General features: G+C 34.8%; 2 protein-coding genes across 4 annotated transcripts in view; both read right to left on the bottom strand.

Moving 5' to 3' along the window:
• Positions 1-2,836, bottom strand: part of LOC139755087 (complex I assembly factor ACAD9, mitochondrial-like) — a 39,538-nt gene extending 36,702 nt beyond the window's left edge. The window contains exons 1-3 of one of the 2 annotated variants that reach the window (XM_071673196.1): positions 2,731-2,836; positions 2,224-2,435; positions 417-505 (exon numbers count right to left, since the gene is read on the bottom strand). In XM_071673196.1, the coding sequence (XP_071529297.1) occupies positions 417-505; positions 2,224-2,370 (236 nt within the window). In that variant the 5' untranslated portion in view covers positions 2,371-2,435; positions 2,731-2,836. Of the gene's footprint in view, positions 1-416; positions 506-2,223; positions 2,436-2,659 lie in introns of both variants that reach the window. The other variant, XM_071673195.1, reaches the window with a different exon arrangement.
• A 12,178-nt stretch (positions 2,837-15,014) lies between these two features.
• Positions 15,015-23,234, bottom strand: LOC139755086 (uncharacterized). 2 transcript variants are annotated; one of them, XM_071673194.1, is made up of 4 exons: positions 23,162-23,234; positions 22,791-22,949; positions 15,888-16,833; positions 15,015-15,707 (listed from the first exon to the last, which is right to left on the bottom strand). In XM_071673194.1, the coding sequence occupies exons 3-4, from the start codon at positions 16,811-16,813 to the stop codon at positions 15,569-15,571; spliced, it is 1,065 nt and encodes a 354-aa protein (XP_071529295.1). In that variant the 5' UTR covers positions 16,814-16,833; positions 22,791-22,949; positions 23,162-23,234; the 3' UTR covers positions 15,015-15,568. The 2 variants fall into 2 exon arrangements, with proteins under 2 accessions (XP_071529295.1, XP_071529294.1); XM_071673193.1 differs by lacking the exons at positions 22,791-22,949; positions 23,162-23,234 and adding an exon at positions 17,257-17,498.
• Between the last annotated feature and the right edge of the window lie 1,111 nt (positions 23,235-24,345).

Here is a 24,345-nt window from a genome sequence, read left to right as displayed (position 1 = left end):
GGTATTGGTATTACCTGGTCCTCTGAAGATTCGATTACATCTTTTTATGCATTTTCAGCATTGCTTTGGAAAATGAGCTCGGGGCGATCAAATATTTCTCTTTCCAGAGATTGGTGAGAAATTCACAGAAGACCCTTTTACAACATCAGATACACCTACACACAAACTACAAACAGTTTTTGAAGGAATAGAGCAGATCCCAGGCTCAAAAAGAGCAATTCTGGCAAATCTACCAATGTGACACCCTGAGGGATGATGACATCACTGCTGAGTGTAGGTTACTGACAGGTAGAAAAGACCAAAACCATTCCTCTCTCCAAAAAGCTGGGGGTTTGAGGTTTCAAATACCTTGGATCTTGAAGATTCTCTTAGCTTGCAGGACAAACCATCCCTGGAAAGGAAAGTACATTTCTTACCTGCCCAAGAAGAGGTTTTTGATGAATGGTGGACGCTTAGGCTTCTTCACTGTGGGCTGATGTGTGGGCTCATCATCCCTCTCCTGCACCTGAGGTTAAACAACACAGTCAGCCTACTATGCACTGCAGTAACATTTGCTATGATATTATGGATAGAGGCAGTGGTTTGTCTAATATAACAAGGGTAAATGTACATTCTTCTGTTTCATCAAAGAAATTCTATTGATCAATCTATGACTTATATTCAAACTTTAAACACACACTTTATCAATATCCAGGTGATTGAAGTCTCAATTTAAACCATTTTTACAAAACATATGTAACCAGAATGAGTATTATACCAGCCAGGATATGGTGCCTATGTAAGCTCATGAGCCATGACCAACAACCTAAGTGAGTAGGGGAGTAACACAGAAGTTTGGCATTAAGCCTAGCTGTGGGGGTAAATAAACTTTGGAACCAATATAAAGTATGGCCCTCAGATCATTCCTCCAGCCTTTTCATCTCTTATGCAGTCTACCTTCTCTTGAACTTTTAACTATATTACTGTATGTATATTTGTGTGTGTGAATGTGTATGTATATACATGTGTATGGGGGTGGGTTGGGCCATTTCTTTCGTCTGTTTCCTTGCGCTACCTCGCAAACACGGGAGACAGCGACAAAGCAAAATAAATAAAATGAATATAAATTGACTGATGTATCAACTGCCATACATGACCACAAAACCTCAAGATCTTTTCCCTCTTTCTTACCAATCCCCCTGTAATTGAAGCTACAGGTACCCATGCTCCCACTTTGTCAGTGTAAGTTTCACAGAACCTTTCACCACAAAGCCTTGGTTCCTGGTTGTAAACTCAATTTCCCAATCTGTGGTATCACAAAAATCAAGGTATGTATAGTTTCTATTATTAAATCTCCTCTTTATATCTAACCTCTAACCTTCTAATTTCCTCAGGTACTACATAACCAAATGAGTATTACATGATCACTTTTTGCAAATAAGGTGTCATACATAAAACTCCCAATATCAATGCTGGTATGTATGACAATAACATTGGTAATAATGAATTTGGCCTGCTTGAGGGTACTTTGCAAGCAAAAAGTTACCTTAGGCAAGGCTTTATCACTGGGAATACAGTCTCATCAAAGAATTTCTCGTTCCAAAGAAGCCTATATTTCCCTGCTACTGGAAGCATTGCAGTCCTTAGAAAGGCCTTGGGTAGCATTAGGACTTTTTCATAGAAATTGGCCCTGGGGTAATTAAAATTAAAATAGAAAATATGATAAGGCTTAGCAATAATTGTGTATCAGTCCATCTCATCTCTGTAAACTTACTGACATGTTGGTATATGTAATTTCCCTACATACACTCTATGCATATGTGTGTGTGTGTGTGTGCGGACGTTTATGTATATACGTGTGTATGTGGGTGAGTTGGGCCATTCTTTTGTCTGTTACCTTGTGCTACCTTGCTAACGCAGGAGACAGCGACAAAGTATATAAATAAATAAAATATATATCAATAAAAATTTGGTCATGCACTTACGTACTTAGACATTAGTTCATGAAAATAAAGGGCACTATATAACAGTTGAGAGTATTCTAACAGATCATGCCTCATGCAAGGAATGTTAAGGGAGATACCTGATTTTATAATAAATACATTTCCTATCTTCTGTGAGGCTTAAACTATAACATTACCAAAATATCCATCTGCAATACATCAGAAAGAAGAATTATATCACAAAAGTATGTCGAACATGCTCCAGGAATATGACACCATTAACACTAACACACAAACTCACCTGTGGGGTGGAGACATTGTCTTTGGTGGTGGTGTTAAGGCACCTGGCCATGCTGGCTGAGCTGTCCCATGGCCTAGTCCGACCTAGCAGGGCCCACCGTGATCCACTATGGCCCAGCACTGCGGAAGCTGCTTGCCGACTGAACATTCTTAAAGTGCGTTCTTCAAGCAGATAATTGTAACTTCGTTGGCTTGCCGATGAGTCAATTCAAGCTGGAATATAAACACAATCGTCAATTCCCCTCAAATCCGGTTAATGAAGCTACAAACTCCACTGGAATTCATCTAATCTAAAATAGATATGGATTGCATCACCAAGATGGACTGTAAACAAAATATGCAGTCTGTCGTCCCCACCTCCGTCCAACTCCCTTGGGCACCGCTTGGGTAAGTTTTAAGAGACTTAAGAGTTAAAATATTCTTGCAGAAATACCAACCTGAGGTCAGTGGTTAGGCAACAGGTGAACAAATGAACTTGTACTCGTAAGCTTAACCTTACACACCCTACCTTCCAAACTAAACACTGAGATTATTTCCAGGGTTGGATGGTTTCATCTCGACATCATTGCATCTCTACATCTCCCACAGACTATCTCATCATCCAGAAGAAATTAGAATAACAAAATATGAACAAGATCGATTAATCTGTCCTCATTTAAATGAATTCGTGTTAACATTAAGCATAGAAAAAGAGTAATATAACTAGCCATAATAGGAAATAAAGGGGGCCGTTCGTATAAGGACGACACCTAATCCAATAAGTCTAACTCAGAATCCGAAATCCAACCCCAGTTGCATAATGCTTCAATAACAACAATTTAATAGTTTATCTCCAGCATGATTTATATCTAACCACAAGAAAGATGTAAATACTACAAATAACAATTATGTACCCAAAGGAGGAAACCGCATAGCATTCTTATATTTTGTCACCTTTATTCTCATTGCACTAAAACAGAGGTATTTATTTATTTATCATACTTAATCGCTGTTTCCTGATTCGTGGAAAATACATCATAATGCTCTCTGTTACTGATAGATACCTAGTAAATACGAGGCAAATGATTAGATAATGCTTCAAAAATTTTCTTCATTTAAGAGCTTGATTAGAAGTCATATGGAGGCAATTTTCACCTCAAAAAAACTTTTGTTTCAAAATTGAAATTTATCAAAACTCTTCTGCAATTGAAATAATCATGAAAAATATATCATAATGCTCTCTGTTACCGATAGATACTTGGTAAATACAATGCAAATTATTAGATAATTCTTCAAAAATTTTCATTTAACAGCTTAATTAGAGGTCAGACAGACGACCAAATGATATTTTAACCCCAGATTTGAATTCAGCATGAAAAATATTCCTCATAATGAAGTTTTGAAGGAAATCTATTTTTCCGAGAAAAAAAACCTTATACAGGTTCAGGATAGTTTTCAGCTCCAAAAAGGTTTTGTTTCAAAATTGAAACATGATATATTCAGACACTTCCGTAATTGATGTAATAATAGGAAATATATCATAATGCTGTTTGTTACCAATAGATACCTAAGAAATACGATGCAAATGAGCAGATAATGCTTCATTGTCTTCATTTAACAGCTTAACTAGAGGTCATTTAGACGACCTAATGATATCTTAACCCTATATTTTTCAGCATGAAAAATATTCCTAATATGAGGTTTTGGGGGAAATCTATTTCTCTGAGAAAAATACAAAAAAAAACATTGCAGGTAATAGTTCAATGTATTTTTCAGCTTAAAAACTTTTTGTTTCAAAATTGAAATATATCATTCAAAAACTTCTGTAATTGTAATAATCATGGAAAATATATCATAATGATCTCTTTTACTAAAAGATACCTAGTTAATACGATAGAAATAATTACATAAATTTTAAAAGATTGTTTTCATTTAACAGCTTGATTAGAGTTCATATACACGACTAAATGATGATTCATCAAATTTGTATTCAGCACGAAAAATATTTCTTATAATGAGATTTTAAAGGAAATCTATCTTTCTGAAAAAAAATATACGAAAAATTGCAGACAAAATTTCAGGATATTTTTCAGATCAAAATACTTTTTGCTTCAAAACCGAAACATACCATATTGAAACTCTTCCGTAATTGATATAATTATGAAAAATATATCATAATTCTCTTGGTTACCGAAAGATATACATAGTTAAAACGATGCAAATATTATAAGTTGATACTTCAAAATTGTCTTCATTCAACAGTTTTGATTATAGGACATACATATGACCAAATGATATGTTAACCCCCGATTTGTATTCAGCATGAAAATATTCTCTATAATGAGGCTTTGAAAGAAATCTATTTTTTTCTGAGAAAAATACAAAAAAAAAAAAAAAATGCAGGTAATAGTTCAGGGTATTTTTCACCTAAAAAAAACTTTTTGTTTCAAAATTGAAATATATTCAAAAACTTCTGTAACTGAAATAATTACGAAAAATATATCACAATGCTCTCTGTTATCGATAGATACCTACAAATTACGATGCAAATGATTAGATAATGCTACAAAAATTGTTTTCATTTAAAAGCTTCATTATCGGACATACAACCAAATGATATTTTATTCCCTGCTTTATATCAAGTGTGAAAAAATATTCCTTATAATGAGGTTTTGATAGAAATCTATTTTTCTGAGAAAACACAAACAAATGCAAGTAATACTTAAGGATATATTACAGCTCAAAAATCTGTTTATTTCAAAATTGAATCATAACATATTCAAACTCTTCTGTAACTCAAATAATCATGGAAAATATATCATAATGCTCTCTGTTACCTATACATACTTAGAAATACAATGCAAGTGAATATATAATGCTTCAAAGATTGCCTTCAATTAACAGCTTGTTTAGAAGTCATATAGACGACCAAATGATATCTTAAGCACAGATATCTTAACCACAGATTCAGCATGAAAAATATTCCTTATGATGAGACTTTGAAGGAAATTTATCTGAGAAAAAGACAAAAAAAAAAAAAAGGAAAATGCTCGTAAACACAACACATTCATACACAACATATTCATACTCGTTTGTTATTGAAATAATCATGAGAAATATATGATAATGCCCTGTGGTAATAATAGGTACCTAGTAATTACGATGGAAATGATTAGATAATGCTTCAAAAATTGTCATTTAACAGCTTAATCATAGGACATGGATGCGACCAAATGATATGTTAACCTCCGATTTGTATTCAGCATGAAAAATATTATCTATAATGAGGGTTTCAAGGAAATCTATTTTTCTGAGAAAAATACAAAAAATTGCAGGTAATAGTTCAGGGTATTTTTCAGGTCAAAAAACTTTTTATTTCAAAATTGAATTATAACATATTCAAACTCTTCTGTAACTCAAATAATCATGTAAAATATTTAATAATGCTCTCTGTTACCTATACATACTTAGGAAATACGATGCAAGTGAATATATAATGTTTCAAAAATTGCCTTCAATTAACAGTTTATTTACAAGTCATATAGACGACCAAATGATATCTTAACCACAAATTTGTATTCAGGATGAAAAATATTCCTTATGATGACATTTTGAAGGAAATTTCTTTGTGACAAAAACACACAAACAAAAAAAATATACTCGTAATAGTTCACGGTATTTTTCAGCTCAAAAAACTTTTTCCTTCTAAATTCAGTTAAAAATTATTGAAACTTCTTTAATTGAAATAATTATAGAAAATACATGATAAAGCTCTCTGATACCGATACATGCTTAGCTTAGTAAATACATGCAAGTGATTAGATAATGCTTCAAAAATAGCTTTCAATTAACAGCTTAATTAGAAGTCATATATACGAACAAATGATATCTTAACCTCAGATTTGAATTCAGCATGAAAAATGTTCCTTATAATGAGGTTTTAAAGGAAATCTATTTTTCTGAAAAAAATACAAAAATTGCAGGTATAATTCAGGATATTTTTCACCTCAAAAAACTTTTTGTTTCAAAATTGAAACACAACATATTCAAACTCTTTTGTTATTGAAATAATCATGGGAAATATATCATAATGCCCTGTGGTAACAATAGGTACCTAGTAATTACGATGGAAATGATTAGATAATGCTTCAAAAATTGTCAATTAACAGCTTAATTATAGGACATGTAAGCGACCAAATGATATGTTAACCTCCGATTTCTATTCAGAATGAAAAATATTATCTATACTGAGGTTTTCAAGGAAATCTATTTTTCTGAGAAAAATACAAAAAATTGCAGGTAATAGTTCAGGGTATTTTTCAGGTCAAAAAACTTTTTATTTCAAAATTGAATTATAACATATTCAAACTCTTCTGTAACTCAAATAATCATGGAAAATATTTAATAATGCTCTCTGTTACCTATACATACTTAGGAAATACGATGCAAGTTAATATATAATGCTTCAAAAATTGCCTTCAATTAACAGTTTATTTAGAAGTCATATAGACGATCAAATGATATCTTAGCCACAAATTTATATTCAGCATGAAAAATATTCCTTATGATGAGGTTTTGAGGAAATTTCTTTGTTAGAAAAACACAGACACACACACACACAAAACAAAAATATACTCGTAATAGTTCACGGTATTTTTCAGCTCAAAAAACTTTTTCCTTCTAAATTCAGTTATAAATTATTGAAACTTCTTTAATTGAAATAACTATAAAAAATATATGATAAAGCTCTCTGATACCGATACATGCTTAGCTTAGTAAATACATGCAAGTGATTAGATAATGCTTCAAAAATAGCTTTCAATTAACAGCTTAATTAGAAGTCATATATACGAACAAATGATATCTTAACCTCAGATTTGAATTCAGCATGAAAAATGTTCCTTATAATGAGGTTTTAAAGGAAATCTATTTTTCTGAAAAATATACAAAAATTGCAGGTAATAGTTCAGGATATTTTTCAGCTCAAAAAACTTTTTCTTTCAAAATTGAAACACAATATATTCAAACTCTTTTGTTATTGAAATAATCATGGGAAATATATCATAATGACCTGTGGTAACAATAGGTACCTAGTAATTACGATGGAAATGATCAGATGATGCTTCAAAAATTGTCAATTAACAGCTTAATTATAGGACATATATGCGACCAAATGATATGTTAACCACCGATTTCTATTCAGCAAGAAAAATATTATCTATAATGAGGTTTTCAAGGAAATCTAATTTTCTGAGAAAAATACAAAAAATTGCAGGTAATAGTTCAGGGTATTTTTCAGGTCAAAAAACTTTTTATTTCAAAATTGAATTATAACATATTCAAACTCTTCTGTAACTCAAATAATCATGGAAAATATTTCATAATGCTCTCTGTTAGCTATACATACTTAGGAAATACGATGCAAGTGAATATATAATGCTTCAAAAATTGCCTTCAATTAACAGTTTATTTAGAAGTCATATAGACGACCAAATGATATCTTAACCACAAATTTGTATTCAGCATGAAAAATATTCCTTATGATGAGGTTTTGAAGGAAATTTCTTTGTGACAAAAACACACACACAAAAAAAATATACTCGTAATAGTTCAGGGTATTTTTCAGCTCAAAAAACTTTTTCCTTCTAAATTCAGTTATAAATTATTGAAACTTCTTTAATTGAAATAATTATAAAAAATACATGATAAAGCTCTCTGATACCGATATATGCTTAGCTTAGTAAATACATGCAAGTGATTAGATAATGCTTCAAAAATAGCTTTCAATTAACAGCTTAATTAGAAGTCATATATAAGAACAAATGATATCTTAACCTCAGATTTGAATTCAGCATGAAAAATGTTCCTTATAATGAGGTTTTAAAGGAAATCTATTTTTCTGAAAAAAATACAAAAATTGCAGGTAATAGTTCAGGATATTTTTCAGCTCAAAAAACTTTTTGTTTCAAAATTGAAACACAACATATTCAAACTCTTTTGTTATTGAAATAATCATGGGAAATATATCATAATGCCCTGTGGTAACAATAGGTACCTAGTAATTACGATGGAAATGATTAGATAATGCTTCAAAAATTGTCATTTAACAGCTTAATTATAGGACATGTATGCGACCAAATGATATGTTAACCTCCGATTTGTATTCACCATGAAAAATAATGTCTATCATGAGGTTTTCAAGGAAATCTATTTTTCTGAGAAAAATACAAAAAATTGCAGGTAATAGTTCAGGGTATTTTTCAGGTCAAAAAACTTTTTATTTCAAAATTGAATTATAACATTTTCAAACTCTTCTGTAACTCAAATAATCATGGATAATATTTAATAATGCTCTCTGTTATCTCAATATACTTAGGAAATGCGATGCAAGTGAATATATAATGCTTCAAAAATTACCCTCAATTAACGTTTTATTTAGAAGTCATATAGACGACCAAATGATATCTTAGCGACAAACTTGTATTCAGCTTGAAAAATATTCCTTATGATGAAGTTTTGAAGGAAATTTCTTTGTGACAAAAACACACACACACACACAAAAAATATACTCGTAATAGTTCAGGGTATTTTTCAGCTCAAAAAACTTTTTCCTTCTAAATTCAGTTATAAATTATTGAAACTTCTTTAATTGAAATAATTATAAAAAATACATGATAAAGCTCTCTGATACCGATACATGCTTAGCTTAGTAAATACATGCAAGTGATTAGATAATGCTTCAAAAATAGCTTTCAATTAACAGCTTAATTAGAAGTCATATATACGAACAAATGATATCTTAACCTCAGATTTGAATTCAGCATGAAAAATATATCTTATAATGAGGTTTTAAAGAAAATCTATCTTTCTGAAAAATATACAAAAATTGCAGGAAAGAGTTCAGGATATTTTTCAGCTCAAAAAGCTTATTATTCAAAATTGAAACACAACATATTTAAACTCTTTTGTTATTGAAATAATCAGGGGAAATATATCATAATGCCCTGTGGTAACAATAGGTACTTAGTAATTACGATGGAAATGATTAGATAATGCTTCAAAAATTGTCATTTAACAGCTTAATTATAGGACATGTATGCGACCAAATGATATGTTAACCCCCGATTTGTATTCACCATGAAAAATAATGTCTATCATGAGGTTTTCAAGGAAATCTATTTTTCTGAGAAAAATACAAAAAATTGCAGGTAATAGTTCAGGGTATTTTTCAGGTCAAAAAACTTTTTATTTCAAAATTGAATTATAACATATTCAAACTCTTCTGTAACTCAAATAATCATGGAAAATATTTAATAATGCTCTCTGTTACCTATACATACTTAGGAAATACGATGCAAGTGAATATATAATGCTTCAAAAATTGCCTTCAATTAACAGTTTATTTAGAAGTCATATAGACGACCAAATGATATCTTGGCCACAAATTTGTATTCAGCATGAAAAATATTCCTTATGATGAGGTTTTGAAGGAAATTTCTTTCTGAAAAAAACACAAAAAAAAAAAAATACTCGTAATAGTTCAGGGTATTTTTCAGCTCAAAAAACTTTTTCCTTCTAAATTCAGTTATAAGTTATTGAAACTTCTTTAATTGAAATAATCATAAAAAATACATGATAAAGCTCTCTGATACCGATACATGCTTAGCTTAGTAAATACATGGAAGTGATTAGATAATGCTTCAAAAATAGCTTTCAATTAACAGCTTAATTAGAAGTCATATATACGAACAAATGATGTCTTAACCTCAGATTTGAATTCAGCATGAAAAAATGTTCCTTATAATGAGGTTTTAAAGGAAATCTATTTTTCTGAAAAATATACAAAAATTGCAGGTAATACTTCAGGATATTTTTCAGCTCAAAAAACTTTTTCTTTCAAAATTGAAACACAACATATTCAAACTCTTATGTTATTGAAATAATCATGGAAAATATATCATAATGCCCTGTGGTAACAATAGGTACCTAGTAATTACGATGGAAATGATTAGATAATGCTTCAAAAATTGTCAATTAACAGCTTAATTATAGGACATATATGCGACCAAATGATATGTTAACCCCTGATTTGTATTCAGCATGAAAAACATTATCTATAATGAGGTTTTCAAGGAAATCTATTTTTCTGAGAAAAATACAAAAAAATTGCAGGTAATAGTTCAGGGTATTTTTCAGGTCAAAAAACTTTTTATTTCAAAATTGAATTATAACATATTCAAACTCTTCTGTAACTCAAATAATCATGGAAAATATTTAATAATGCTCTCTGTTACCTATACATACTTAGGAAATACGATGCATGTGAATATATAATGCTTCAAAAATTGCCTTCAATTAACAGTTTATTTAGAAGTCATATAGACGACCAAATGATATCTTAACCACAAATTTGTATTCAGCATGAAAAATATTCCTTATGATGAGGTTTTGAAGGAAATTTCTTTGTGATAAAAACACACACACACAAAAAAAATATACTCGTAATAGTTCACGGTATTTTTCAGCTCAAAAAACTTTTTCCTTCTAAATTCAGTTATAAATTATTGAAACTTCTTTAATTGAAATAATTATAAAAAATACATGATAAAGCTCTCTGATACCGATACATGTTTAGCTTAGTAAATATATGCAAGTGATTAGATAATGCTTCAAAAATAGCTTTCAATTAACAGCTTAATTAGAAGTCATATATACGAACAAATGATATCTTAACCTCAGATTTGAATTCAGCATGAAAAATGTTCCTTATAATGAGGTTTCAAAGGAAATCTATTTTTCTGAAAAAAAATACAAAAATTGCAGTAATAGTTCAGCATATTTTTCACCTCAAAAAACTTTTTGTTTCAAAATTGAAACACAACATATTCAAACTCTTATGTTATTGAAATAATCATGGGAAATATATCATAATGCCCTGTGGTAACAATAGGTACCTAGTAATTACGATGGAAATGATTAGATAATGCTTCAAAAATTGTCATTTAACAGCTTAATTATTGGACATGTATGCGACTAAATGATACGTTAACCTCCGATTTGTATTCAGCATGAAAAATAATATCTATAATGAGGTTTTCAAGGAAATCTATTTTTCTGAGAAAAATACAAAAAATTGCAGGTAATAGTTCAGGGTATTTTTCAGGTCAAAAAACTTTTTATTTCAAAATTGAATTATAACATATTCAAACTCTTCTGTAACTCAAATAATCATGGAAAATATTTCATAATGCTCTTTGTTACCTATACATACTTAGGAAATACGATGCAAGTGAATATATAATGCTTCAAAAATTGCCTTCAATTAACAGTTTATTTAGAAGTCATATAGACGACCAAATGATATCTAGCCACAAATTTGTATTCAGCGTGAAAAATATTCCTTATGATGAGGTTTTGAAGGAAATTTCTTTGTGACAAAAACACACACACAAAAAAAATATACTCGTAATAGTTCACGGTATTTTTCAGCTCAAAAAACTTTTTCCTTCTAAATTCAGTTATAAATTATTGAAACTTCTTTAATTGAAATAATTATAAAAAAATACATGATAAAGCTCTCTGATACCGATACATGCTTAGCTTAGTAAATACATGCAAGTGATTAGATAATGCTTCAAAAATAGCTTTCAATTAACAGCTTAATTAGAAGTCATATATACGAACAAATGATATCTTAACCTCAGATATGAATTCAGCATGAAAAATGTTCCATATAATGAGGTTTTAAAGGAAATCTATTTTTCTGAAAGAAATACAAAAATTGCAGGTAATAGTTCAGGATATTTTTCAGCTGAAAAAACTTTTTCTTTCAAAATTGAAACACAACATATTGAAACTCTTATGTCATTGAAATAATCATGGGAAATATATCATAATGCCCTGTGGTAACAATAGGTACCTAGTAATTACGATGGAAATGATTAGATAATTCTTCAAAAATTGTCATTTAACTGCTTAATTGTAGGACATGGATGCGACCAAATGATATGTTAACCCCTGATTTGTATTCACCATAAAAAATATTATCTATTATGAGGTTTTCAAGGAAATCTATTTTTCTGAGAAAAATACAAAAAATTGCAGGTAATAGTTCAGGGTATTTTTCAGGTCAAAAAACTTTTTATTTCAAAATTGAATTATAACTTATTCAAACTCTTCTGTAACTCAAATGGTCATGGAAAATATTTAATAATGCTCTTTGTTACCTATACATACTTAGGAAATACGATGCAAGTGAATATATAATGCTTCAAAAATTGCCTTCAATTAACAGTTTATTTAGAAGTCATATAGACGACCAAATGATATCTTAACCACAAATTTGTATTCAGCATGAAAAATATTCCTTATGATGAGGTTTTGAAGGAAATTTCTTTCTGAGAAAAATACAAAAAAAAAAAAAAAAATACTCGTAATAGTTCAGGGTATTCTTCAGCTCAAAAAACTTTTTGCTTCTAAATTCAGTTATAAATTATTGTAACTTCTTTAATTGAAATGATTATAAAAATACATGATAAAGCTCTCTGATACCGATACATGCTTAGCTTAGTAAATACATGCAAGTGATTAGATAATGCTTCAAAAATAGCTTTTAATGAACGGCTTAATTAGAAGTCATATATACGAAGAAATGATATCTTAACCTCAGATTTGAATTCAGCATGAAAAATGTTCCTTATAATGAGGATTTAAAGGAAATCTATTTTTCTGAAAAAAAAATACAAAAATTACATGTAATAGTTCAGTTTATTTTTCAGCTCAAAAAACTTTTTGTTTCAAAATTGAAACACAACATATTCAAACTCTTATGTTATTGAAATAATCATGGAAAATATATCATAATGCCCAGTGTTAACAATAGGTACCTAGTAATTCCGATGGAAATGATTAGATAATGCTTTAGGAATTGTCAATTAACAGCTTAATTATAGGACATATATGCAACCAAATGATATGTTAATCCCCGATTTGTATTCAGCATGAAAAATGTTATCTATAATGAGGTTTTCAAGGAAATCTATTTTCTGAGAAAAATACAAAAAATTGCAGGTATTTTTCAGCTCAAAAAACTTTTTATTTCAAAATTGAATTATAACATATTCAATCTTTTCTGTAACTCAAGTAATCATGGAAAATATATCATAATGCTCTCGGTTACCTATATGTACTTACTAAACACAATGCATGTGAATAGATAACGCTTCAAAAATTGCCTTCAGTTAACAGCTTAATTAGAAGTCATATAGACGACCAAATGATATCTTAACCACACATTTTTATTCAGCATGAAAAATGTTCCTTATGACGAGGTTTTGAAGGAAATTCATTTTCTGAGAAAAATACAAAAGAAATTACTGGAAATAGTTCAGGGTATTTTTCAGCTCAAAAAACTTTTTATTTCTAAATTGAATAATAACATATTGAAAACTCTTCTGTAACTCAAATAATCATGATAAATACATCATACTGCTCTTAGGTACCGATATACGCTTAGTAAATACGATGCAAGTGATTAGATAATGCTCCAAAAATTGCCTTCAATTAACAGCTTAATTAGAAGTCATACAGACGAACTAATCATATTTTAACGCACAATTTGTGTTCAGCATGAAAAATATTACTTATAATGAGGTTTTGAAGGAAATCTATTTTACTGAGAAAAATACAAACAATTGCACGTAACAGTTCAGGGTATTTTTCAGCTCAAAAAACTTTTTGCTTCTAAAGTGAATTATGAATTACTGAAACTTGTCTTTAATTGAAATAATTATAGAAAATACAACATAAAGCTCCCTGTTACCGATACATGCTTAATAAATACATGCAAGTGATTAGTAAATGCTTCAAAAATAGCGTTCAATAACAGCTTAATTAGAAGTCATATATACGAACAAATGATATCTTAACCCCAGATTTGAATTCAGCATGAAAAACATTCCTTATAATGAGGTTTTAAAGGAAATCTATTTTTTCTGAAAAAATACAAAAAATTGCAGGTAATAGTTCAGGGTATTTTTCAGCTCAAAAAACTTTTTGTTTCAAAATTGAAATATAACATAAACAAAAACTTCTGAAACTGAAATTATTATGGATAACATATCACAATGCTCTATGCTATCGATAGATACCTACTAATTCCGATGCAAATGATTAGATAATGCTTCAAAAATTGCCTTCAATTTACAGCTTAATTAGAAGTCATATATACGACCAAATGATATTTTGACCCAGATTTGAATACAGCATGAAAAATATTTCTTATAATGAGATTTTAAAGGAAATCTATTTTCATAAGAAAAATACAAAAAATTGCAGGTAATAGTCCAGGGTATTTTTCAGCTAAAAAACTCGTTATTTCAAAATTGAAACAACATATTCAAACTCTTATGGTATTGAAATAATTATAGAAAATATATCATAATGCTCTCTGTTACCGATAAATACTTAGTAATTATGATGCAAGTGATCAGATAAAGCTTCAATAATTGTCTTCAATTAACAACTGAATTAGAATCATATATAGACGAACAAATATTTTAACCCCAGATTTGTACTCAGGAAGAAAAATATTCCTTATGATGAGGTTCTGAAGGAAATCTATTTTCTGAGAAAAATAAGTAAGAAAAAAAAAAAAATTGTAGCTCAAAAAACATTTTGTTTCAAAATTGAATTATAGAATATTCAAACTCTTCTTTAATTGTAATAATTATGGAAAATATATCATAATGCTCTCTGTTACCAATACACGCTTAGTAAATACGATGCAAGTGATTAGATAATGCTTCAAAAATTGCCTTCAATTAGCAGCTTAATTAGAAGTCATATAAACGAACTAATGATATTTTAACGCACGATTTGTATTCAGCTTGAAAAATATTACTTATGAGGTCTTCAAGAAAATTTATCTTACTTAGAAAAAAAAAAAAAAATGCAGGCAACAGTTCAGGGCATTTTTCAGCTCAAAAAACCTTTTGTTTCAAAATTAAAATAACATCTTCAAAGTCTTATGCTATAGGAATAATCATGGAACGTAGGATAGTTATGAAAGTAAGTCGGAAGAGATGAGTATTTCTTCCTTGAGTGATATTCAGAATTATCTCATCAAATCAAACGTTAACATCTGAACCAACCCTGAGACTCAGGCTGGTTGACACTTCTTGTGGGTAATGCTGTCAAAACTATTCTTAGACAATTTCTAACAGCTGTGGTTATACACAACTACGATTGAAATGAAAGTCAGCGTTCAAAATCGTATCTTTTTTCCTTCCATTACAAAATACAATACTAGTGTGGCATCAGGAGACAGAGAGAGCGTTACAGTTGGTAGTACAGTGATGGTGCAGAGTTTAGAACTTTTCCTGAGGCAGACCGAACTCTTGGTTCCTGATGTAGAAGTTAGAGGCTTCCTGGCAGGGGGTGGCCGCCGACTCCACCACGCACGTCAACTCCTTCTGGTCGAACACGGTTCCCTCACCACACATGAAGCTGAGGAGATGTACATTGATGGTCATAATACATTAAGGGAGCCATACAGTAACATCATTATCTATACTCTCTGGGACACAACTACTCCACATAACATGAATATACAACCCTTATAGTCCAAACTAACACTAGGAAGTACTGACTAATCTATATATCCAGACTTGATAACATGGGACTCACCTGTATTGGTAAGTTTGTACTGCACCATCAGAGAAGAGGGCGGGATTACACACATGGAAGACACGACAGAAGTTGTCTTGGTCGGCGTAGTAGCCGTAAGGACGGTCAACGCAGGTGAACGATGTGGAGATGCTACCAAGCAGTTCGCTGGCACCAGAGGGAAGGTTTAGGGGCTCAAAGATGCCGTAGGTCTCAAATGAAGATCCAGATCGCTGGAAAGCTTCATCCTGCAACTGACTTTGCTGTGAGGAGCGACTGCTGGAACTGTCTTGGAAGCTGTTGGCAGCGTTTTGCTGGTTGATGTTTGTCTGGAGGCGGCTTCCATCATTTTGTTGATTGAAAGAGTCCAGGAAGCGATTGGCAAAATTCTGTTGGTTGGAGTCAGCCTGGAAGCTATTTCCGAAAGTCTGTTGGTTGCCAGTGCCCTTGAAACGGCTCCCTGTATCTTGCTGAGACGTGACTGTCTGGAAGCGACTACCACTGTTCTGCTGGGATGTGCTGCTCTGGAATGTGCCATCAGAATCCTGTGTAATGGAGCTGGACTGCAATCGGTTTCCACTCAACTGGCGAGCAGCACCTGACTGGAAGGTGTTACCAAGGATCTGTTGGAAGGCGTTTACGGCATTTTGTTGGTTCTGCTGGAATGAAGTATCCTGAAACTGATTTCGGTCAGCGGCATTGGTCTGGAACTGATCATTATTTTGCAAAGACCCAAACTGACTGGAGAAGCTGCTGCCAGCCAATCCAGACCTGAAGTTGGATCTCTGGTTGTTCTGGAAGTTACCAGCGGATTGGAATGAGTTACTTAGAAATTGGTCGTTGTTTCCAGAGGTGAAGGAGGAGCCTCCAGTTTGCCGGAAGGATCCAGGACCAGCAAGTTTAACGGCAGGAGTGAAGTCCCTCGACAGCTGGAATTGCTGACCCATGGCCACCGCCGCCAACACCACTGTGAACATACATCATCTTAGACCTCCGTCAGAGTCACAAATCTTACAAAGCCGAACATCTTTAATTTCTTATAGAACGTACCGCCACTCACAACATCTTACACCTTTGCAAGTACTGAAGATTTAAGGTTCAGAAAGTCAAACCAAACATACATATACGTTCTTAAACCAATGTTTAGATAACTTTACCTACAGAAAACACTGTTTAACTTAGTATGACTCGTACCGCGATAATGATGAAAGTCTGTCACCTTATAAGAAAATGAATACTGTTCCCAGAGTGACATCCACACTTTCAGGCTAACAGCCAACAGAGAAATGTTGATATTAGAGTCAATTTTCTGTTGTCTACCAAGGACGCTAATAAACATTTCTACAGAAGTAAATTTAAGCAAGTTCTGCAGTGAACATTTTCAACTCACGGACGAGGAGGGTCTTCATGGTTGCTGCTGTTGCTGTGAGACGTGAGCGACTATGTCCTGACCGCTGCTCCCCCGCCTTTATATACCCTGAGAGTTATGGGTGTGGGCGGGGCCCCGCAGAAGACCTGTAACCCCCTGGCCAATAGGAGCCGAGGGATTCACACGGCCACCAACACCAACTCGTAGTCGTAGTAGCATGACACTACACCCACCAAGGTCGTTGTCTTTCACGGGAGCAAGAAATGCCCAACATTCACGACAGCTCATCGCTCCACCTTTCCAGACACCACCAATGTTGGCGATCTACCTTCATCGTGACCACCATGCCAGACGAACTACCTATATGAGGTCTTTACTCCAGGTTTTATGTATCTTGAACCAGCTACGTGGCTTTTCAGCTTTTGAAACAGAGTCAGACTTCACTTTCCACTCAGTCTAGAAGTTGAGTGAATCTTTCTGGCTTCTGATGATGATGTCACTTGTGGCAGGACCACGATCTCTAAGCTTAAGGCAAGGTTTCCACACTTTCACTCAGTACTAACACGAACTGAAATAATGAGGTCAATAACTTTTCAGCGGCAGCATGAGGCACCTGACCTTGGTAAGAACACAGCAGATCATGGATGGTTTCCTCCATCTCATAACTAGGAAAGCAGAAGGTAAACAAAGATGTTCAATCGTTCAGTGACATATGAAGCTTCATCGTCGTTATCAACAGTATGAGGACACGGTGGTCTTGGTGGACAGTCAGTTCAACAGCTGGAGCAGAGGTTGATGTTGGGCCCAGTGGAGATGTTGAGGGTGAAGGTGGCTCAGTAGGAGGCGTCCTGGGCTGAACCTGTTTATATGGTAGACTCATGAGAACTGGACCAAGGTGGGTGGTGGGCGGCCATAATGTGTTCTTCATCCAACATATCAACAGTTCCTGAAGGATCTCATACCTTCATCATGTAGTGTCAAGTATCGGTCCATAGGATTTCTGGAGCTATTGTTGTATAATGAACTTTCACGCCACTCGCTCCCTCCAGCCGATCCTGAGTATATATAGACCAACGGAGCGATGGACACCTCACACGTTCCAGAGAGCTCAACATCACTGCTATGAAGACCTTCGTGTTTGGTAAGATATGGTTCCAAATGTCTACGTCTTTTGCATATGTCTGTTGGAAATCTGAATAAACATAACTTTACAATTTATGGAAATGTAGTGGTTACAACTAATAATGGAATGCGTTTCCAGTGTTGGTAGTGGCCTTGGCTTGGGCTCAGCAAGACAACCAAAGGCCTAACTACACCCCTGCTGTCAAACTGGCTGGTCCTGGATCCTTCGCTTCCACCTCCGCCCATGACAGCAGTAGTCAGTTCCAGAGCAGCAGTAGTATCCAGGGTAGCTTAACCCAGGATGGTAGTGGATCACAGAGCAGTTCATTCCACAGTGTGAGTGAAGTTCAGGGCAGTTCCGCTCTTGGCCACCAGAGTAGCTCCATCAAGGGTGGCAGTAGATTCCAGAGCAGTTCAACTCAGGGCGGTAATGAGTTCCAGGACAGTTCCTCCGCTGGTGTTAGTGTCTCTCTGAGCAACTCTTTCCAGGATGACAATGGTCAGCATAGTAGTGCTAGCCAGTTTGGCAATAGCCCTCAAAGTGACTCCATACAGGATAGCAAGAGCTTTCAGAGCAGTTCATTTAAGGGTAGTAACAACTACCATGGCAGCTCCATTGGTGCTGGAAGTGGTTCTCTGAGCAACTCTTTCCAGGACGGCAGTGGCTTTGAGAGTAGCTCTTTCCAGGCTGGCAGGACTTCCTTCCAGGACGATAGTACCTCTCAACACAGATTCTCACAAGTGAGTGAAAACTCCTTCAATAGGGACAAGAATGTTCAGAGTGGCTTCCAGACCGGTAGTAGTTTCCAGAGCGCCGATGGCCTCCATAGTAGCTCTTTACATGCTGGCAGCAGCTCCTTCCAAGGTGACAGTGGCTCTCATACCAGCATATCACAGGCGACTAAGGACTCACAAGGCAGCTTACTCCAAGGTGTCATTGGTGTCCAGAAAGGCAGTGACTTCCACAGGGGCAGTGGCTTCCAGACCGGTACTGGTTTACAAAGTGGCAGTGGCTCCCAAAGCAGTAGTGGCTTCCAGAGCAGTACTAGTGGATCTGATAATGGCAGTGGATTCCAGAGTGGCAGTTCCATCCAGGGTGGTATAGGGTTCCAGCGTGGCAGTGGGTTTGAAAGCATCCAGGGCGTTACAGGCCAACTTGAGTCTTCCAGTGGCAATAATAGATTCCAGTCGGGAGATTTCCAACTGAACCAGAATAGGTTCCAGTCTGGTGAATTCCAGCAGAGTGGGGTACGTGGAAGCCAGAACCAGAGGTTCTCTCAAAACGGTCAGATCCAGGAGAACATTCCGCAGTTAGGGTCCCTCTCTGGTGACAGTTTGCTGCTTGGTGGCATCTCCACCTCGTTCACCTGCGTTGACCGTCCTTACGGCTACTACGCCGACCAAGACAACTTCTGTCGCGTCTTCCACGTGTGTAACCCCGCCCTCTCTGGCCACAGCAGTCGGTTCAGGTGAGTTCTGTGTGATTATATCTAGATATAAGGTAAAGAAGACTTTGGTAACGCTGTTGGCTATAATCTACTCATACAATATATCATAAGTTTTTATCTGGTAATATATATAGACAGTGAAATTGTCAGGCCTCTTTATTACGCTCTGCTAATTAATGTACATCTCCTCAGCTTCATGTGTGGTGAGGGAACCGTGTTCGACCAGAAAGCGTTGACGTGCGTGGTGGAGTCGGCGGCCACCCCCTGCCAGGAAGCCTCCAGCTTCTACATCAGGAACCAAGAGTTCGGTCGTCTCCAGGACAAGCAGATCTAAACACTCCACCATCACTACAGGCGGCCGGCCACCAGGAGTGTTATAACTACTGCTGGTGTATATGGATGTGATCCTTATGTATTTTACAAGTAATGAACATCACCGAATGTATCCTTATTCAAGAATTATACACAATGAACATTATGTTTGTATATGTCCTGTCCAGGCATCTAGTTAAGGTGGAAAAGTCACCAAGACGGAGTACCAGGGAAGGAAGGATAGCACAAAAGCTGATGATCTATGACGAGGATCATTGCTTGAGGAGAGTAGCTATGTCCTAAATTCCTTTTTGATGTGCAAATGAGTTTAAACAGCAACAGACCAATGGGTCCATTCGAGACTGTTTGTGATCGTGGAAAATATCAGAAACTCCCAGTTTACTATGGTGAAAATTAAAAGCTGTACAGATGATTCAAAGGACATAACTTTCAAACTGTCAGTGACCTAAGGAGACCAAAATACTGCAAGTCGTGGTCTTGAAGCGATACATTTATCAGGTCTATTCATAAACGTATCAAAAGTTCTGCTTTCAACCACTCTACGTGTCAAATCGTTCCTTATGCTGACGATCCTGTTAAAGAGGGAGTGATTCGCCTCGTTTCGGGGTAAAACGTTTGGCCAAGAGTTTGTATCTATTACTACGAATGAAAACAGCCAACTCAAGCCTTGAGTAGCTGGTCAGCTCATCAAAACCTTTGATAATCAGAATACTTGTATGAGATCACCTCTCACCCTTCTCTTCTCTAAAAGTAAATAGATTCATTTTGTTTAATCTGCTCTCGTACGATATGTTTCTCAGGCTGGGAATCATAATAGTAGCTAGACGCTGCATTCTCCATCCTGTCTGTCTTTATTTAGGTAGGTTGGCAATAACTGAACACAATATTCAAGATGTATAGAGTAAGGATGATTTCCCTGGACTTAAATTCGATAGGACTACCTATGAATCCAAGAATTTTGTCCACCCTTTTCACTACTTTTGTTCACTGGTAATATAGTTTGGGGTCACCTAAGATCATTATGCCAAGTCTTCTTCCTCAATTCCTCAGTTCAACAAAATTCATACTATGGTTTGTTTTTTCGGTTTTGCTACGAATGCGTAATACCTTGCACTAATTAAATTTAAAATTCATTTGCCACCTATGAGCCTAATCCACCAGTTTGTCTGAAGTTTGAAGCTGCAGACATTCGGGTTCATTTGAAGGTTAATTTCCTAACTTTGTATCAACAGCTAATTTTCATATCATGTAATGCAGCCCAGTATCAAATTCATTAATACATATGGCAAAGAGAATCGGTCCCAAACTAATCCTTGTGGCACTCCACTTGTTACGCGTAACCATTCTGAGGCTCGACCATTAATCATGACTGTGTTTCCTGTCCACAACAACAATGCTATGCAAGGTTCCTTTGATGTGGAACCTATATCGAATGTTTTTGAAAATCTAAGCAGATGGCATCAGCCGTTTTACTTTCGTCATATTTGTTGATTATATCACAAAGGAAATCAAGCAGATTTGTCAATAATGAACGATTTCGTTGAAAACCATGCTGAAAATTAAATGGTTGTCCTCTAACTGGTTTACGATTCTATCTCGAATGATCGTTTCCATAAGTTCCCCAACTACAGACGTTAAGCTAATTGGACTATAATTATCAAGCAGTGACTTATTACCTTTTTTCAATATCGGTGTTACACTGGCAAACTTCCATTCATCTGGAACATTTCCTGTAGCAAGTGACTTATTGAAGAAGGCAGTTAAGGGCTTCACTATCTCATTTTTCGCCTGCTTCATTATCCTCGGATGATGGCAAGTATGTTCGTTCACTCAACTGCTTCGAAGGTTCGCCAGAAGCTTTTTCAAGATACGTTCATGTTTTCATTGACCATACCATCCCAGGTTTGCCTGCCAAGCGTAATGCGAAGATCATTAAAATTTTCATGCTTGAAATTGGGTATATTTTCGCAACCGTCAGTCAAGTTGACTACTAACAGCGCATCACGCGGTATTGAAAACGACCTTAAGTATCGTGTGATCCCACGTACCAAACTTTTCTCCAACATTGTTAACGTGACGTTGATTTGTTGTGAAGAAATAAATTCTATATATTTTTGTCGCGAGAAGGTTTCTCGAGTAATTGGATTAGGAGACCATGTTGCAAATTTAGGTCGAGTTCACACAAGGAAGTACTGGAAAGGGATTTTCCTCATTTAGATATCGATTTGTTGAAACCGACTTTAATATCATTTTGTTCATTATAAATTTCTGCTAACTGATCACGAGGCGTTTAAATAAGTCTTATTGTTGTTTTCTTACAAAATTTTATCGTTAATTTCCACGAAAATGAAGACGACATTCTCAAGTTACACCATTTTTAACAACGGGATTTCAATGGTCTTTAACAAAGAGCAATACACCACCGCCTACTTTTGTTTACCCTATCCCTAGTAAACACGACGTACCCTGGACTTTAGCATTTGACGAGGATATCTCTATTGTTGATATCTAACCAAGATCCGGAAATGGCAATCATAATATATTTTCCTTCAACCATTGTTATCTTTAACTCTGACATTTTTATTGCGTCTACACAGAGAGTTAACACAAGATATTTGTAGATGAAACTGACATAATTCGAATTGCACTTACGGACGGGGATGGGTCTGTTCCACACGGGCTGCGTGTAGACTCACTATGGACCCAACCAAAACGCACAGCTTCCACTCCACTCAGGTGTAGTCCGTCCTTCATAAACATATCAGACGACATGTAGAAATCTCGCCACAAGTTTCTGAATTCAATTCCTCCCTGAAAATAGAGGTTTACCAATATATTACTTAGACTGAACGTCTTACTATGGAAGGCTGTACGCCCCCTAAAATCACATTATTAGTTCTTTCTCGAAAACGTAGAATCATTCCCCAATATTTCACCAACAGCTTCACCGATCTTTCCCTCAGTACATCGTTAGGACCTGCATGACAAATAACGGATATATTATCGTTAATGACACCACGAACCTCGGATACAGCGTCCTCAACATCTACACGAGCACCTGGAAAACATAAACATTTACGGTGTGAAGGGTTTCTGGCGCATGATTTCTTCAGCTGTCCTCGGATCATTGAGTCGCTGACGAACATTACTTCGTGTTCACTGTCCTCGACCATCCAAGGACTGAAAACGGATTATCGTAGTCATCAACATCAAAAGTTGATTATTGCCATCAAAAGTAAACGTTTTCGCGATTCTCCATAAACAGAAAATAGTATATTAAAGCAGCAGGTTCCTTCCCCATCCAGCACTTCCTCAGGCACATCAGTTAGCAGGAGAATAGCTATGGAGAGCCATACTATATGGAGAGTATACTGCCAATATCATTATATATCAATGAATTCAGACCAGATATTTTGGCAGCATGAATTCTAGCATGACTCGTCCCAGTATATTCTATTTATGCATTTCTTTGTATTTGATGTTGGCCACGAATGATGCTGACAAGCTGTGGTACCTGACCGAATACTAGATCCATAACGAACAACAAAGTATTATGAGGAATGATGTATGTAGAATATGGGATGTTGGACCGTCGGAAATGGTTGTGTTATGGGAACTCGGTCGTGTAACGCCATTAACAAAATAAACTTGAGAATTTATGCTTAAGTTAAGGAAGTTTGAATTTCCTGAGCCATAGTGTGTCTGGCCGGAGATGTACAGTTATCCTTGGCTCAGCAGTGAGTTCAGACGTGTATAGGAGCTTGTTCACATTTACACCAGAATCCGTTTGGATTTGTTTATTACCACATACTACCTAGTACTCAGTCCTTGATAATGGTGAACTGTGATGGTAAAAGACAGATGAATATGAAGAGAGATTGAGTGATGGAATACGATGGGTGAAGATTGGTCTGTGGAGAATGATGATTGGATAGTAATGGATGAAGACAAATGCTTGGTAAATGAAAGGAGAGGTACGTGGGAAGTGTTGGCTGTTGAGTTTTGACCAAACTGGTAGAAGAAGAAGGATGGATAGTGATGATAGGAAGTGGGAAGTGATGAGTATTTCTTCCTTGAGTGATAATCAGAATTATCTCATCAAATCAAACGTAAACATTTGTACAAACCCTGAGACTCAGGCTGGTTGACGCTGCTTGTGGGCAAAGCTTTCAGAGCTATTCTTCGAAAATTTCTAAGTGCTGTGGTT

This window comes from Panulirus ornatus, chromosome 18 (genome assembly GCF_036320965.1).
Source record: "Panulirus ornatus isolate Po-2019 chromosome 18, ASM3632096v1, whole genome shotgun sequence".
NCBI classification, from domain to species: Eukaryota; Metazoa; Arthropoda; class Malacostraca; order Decapoda; family Palinuridae; genus Panulirus; species Panulirus ornatus.
The sequence above is the reverse complement of the archived record's forward strand: the minus strand, read 5'-3'. Positions and strand labels throughout refer to the sequence as shown.

Bases quoted from the DNA above. Each gene is read 5' to 3' on its own strand.
- LOC139755086 (XM_071673193.1), bottom strand. The intron at 15,708-15,887 runs GTGAGTCCCATG...ACATCTCCTCAG, and splicing joins GTACAAACTTACCAATACAG to CTTCATGTGTGGTGAGGGAA.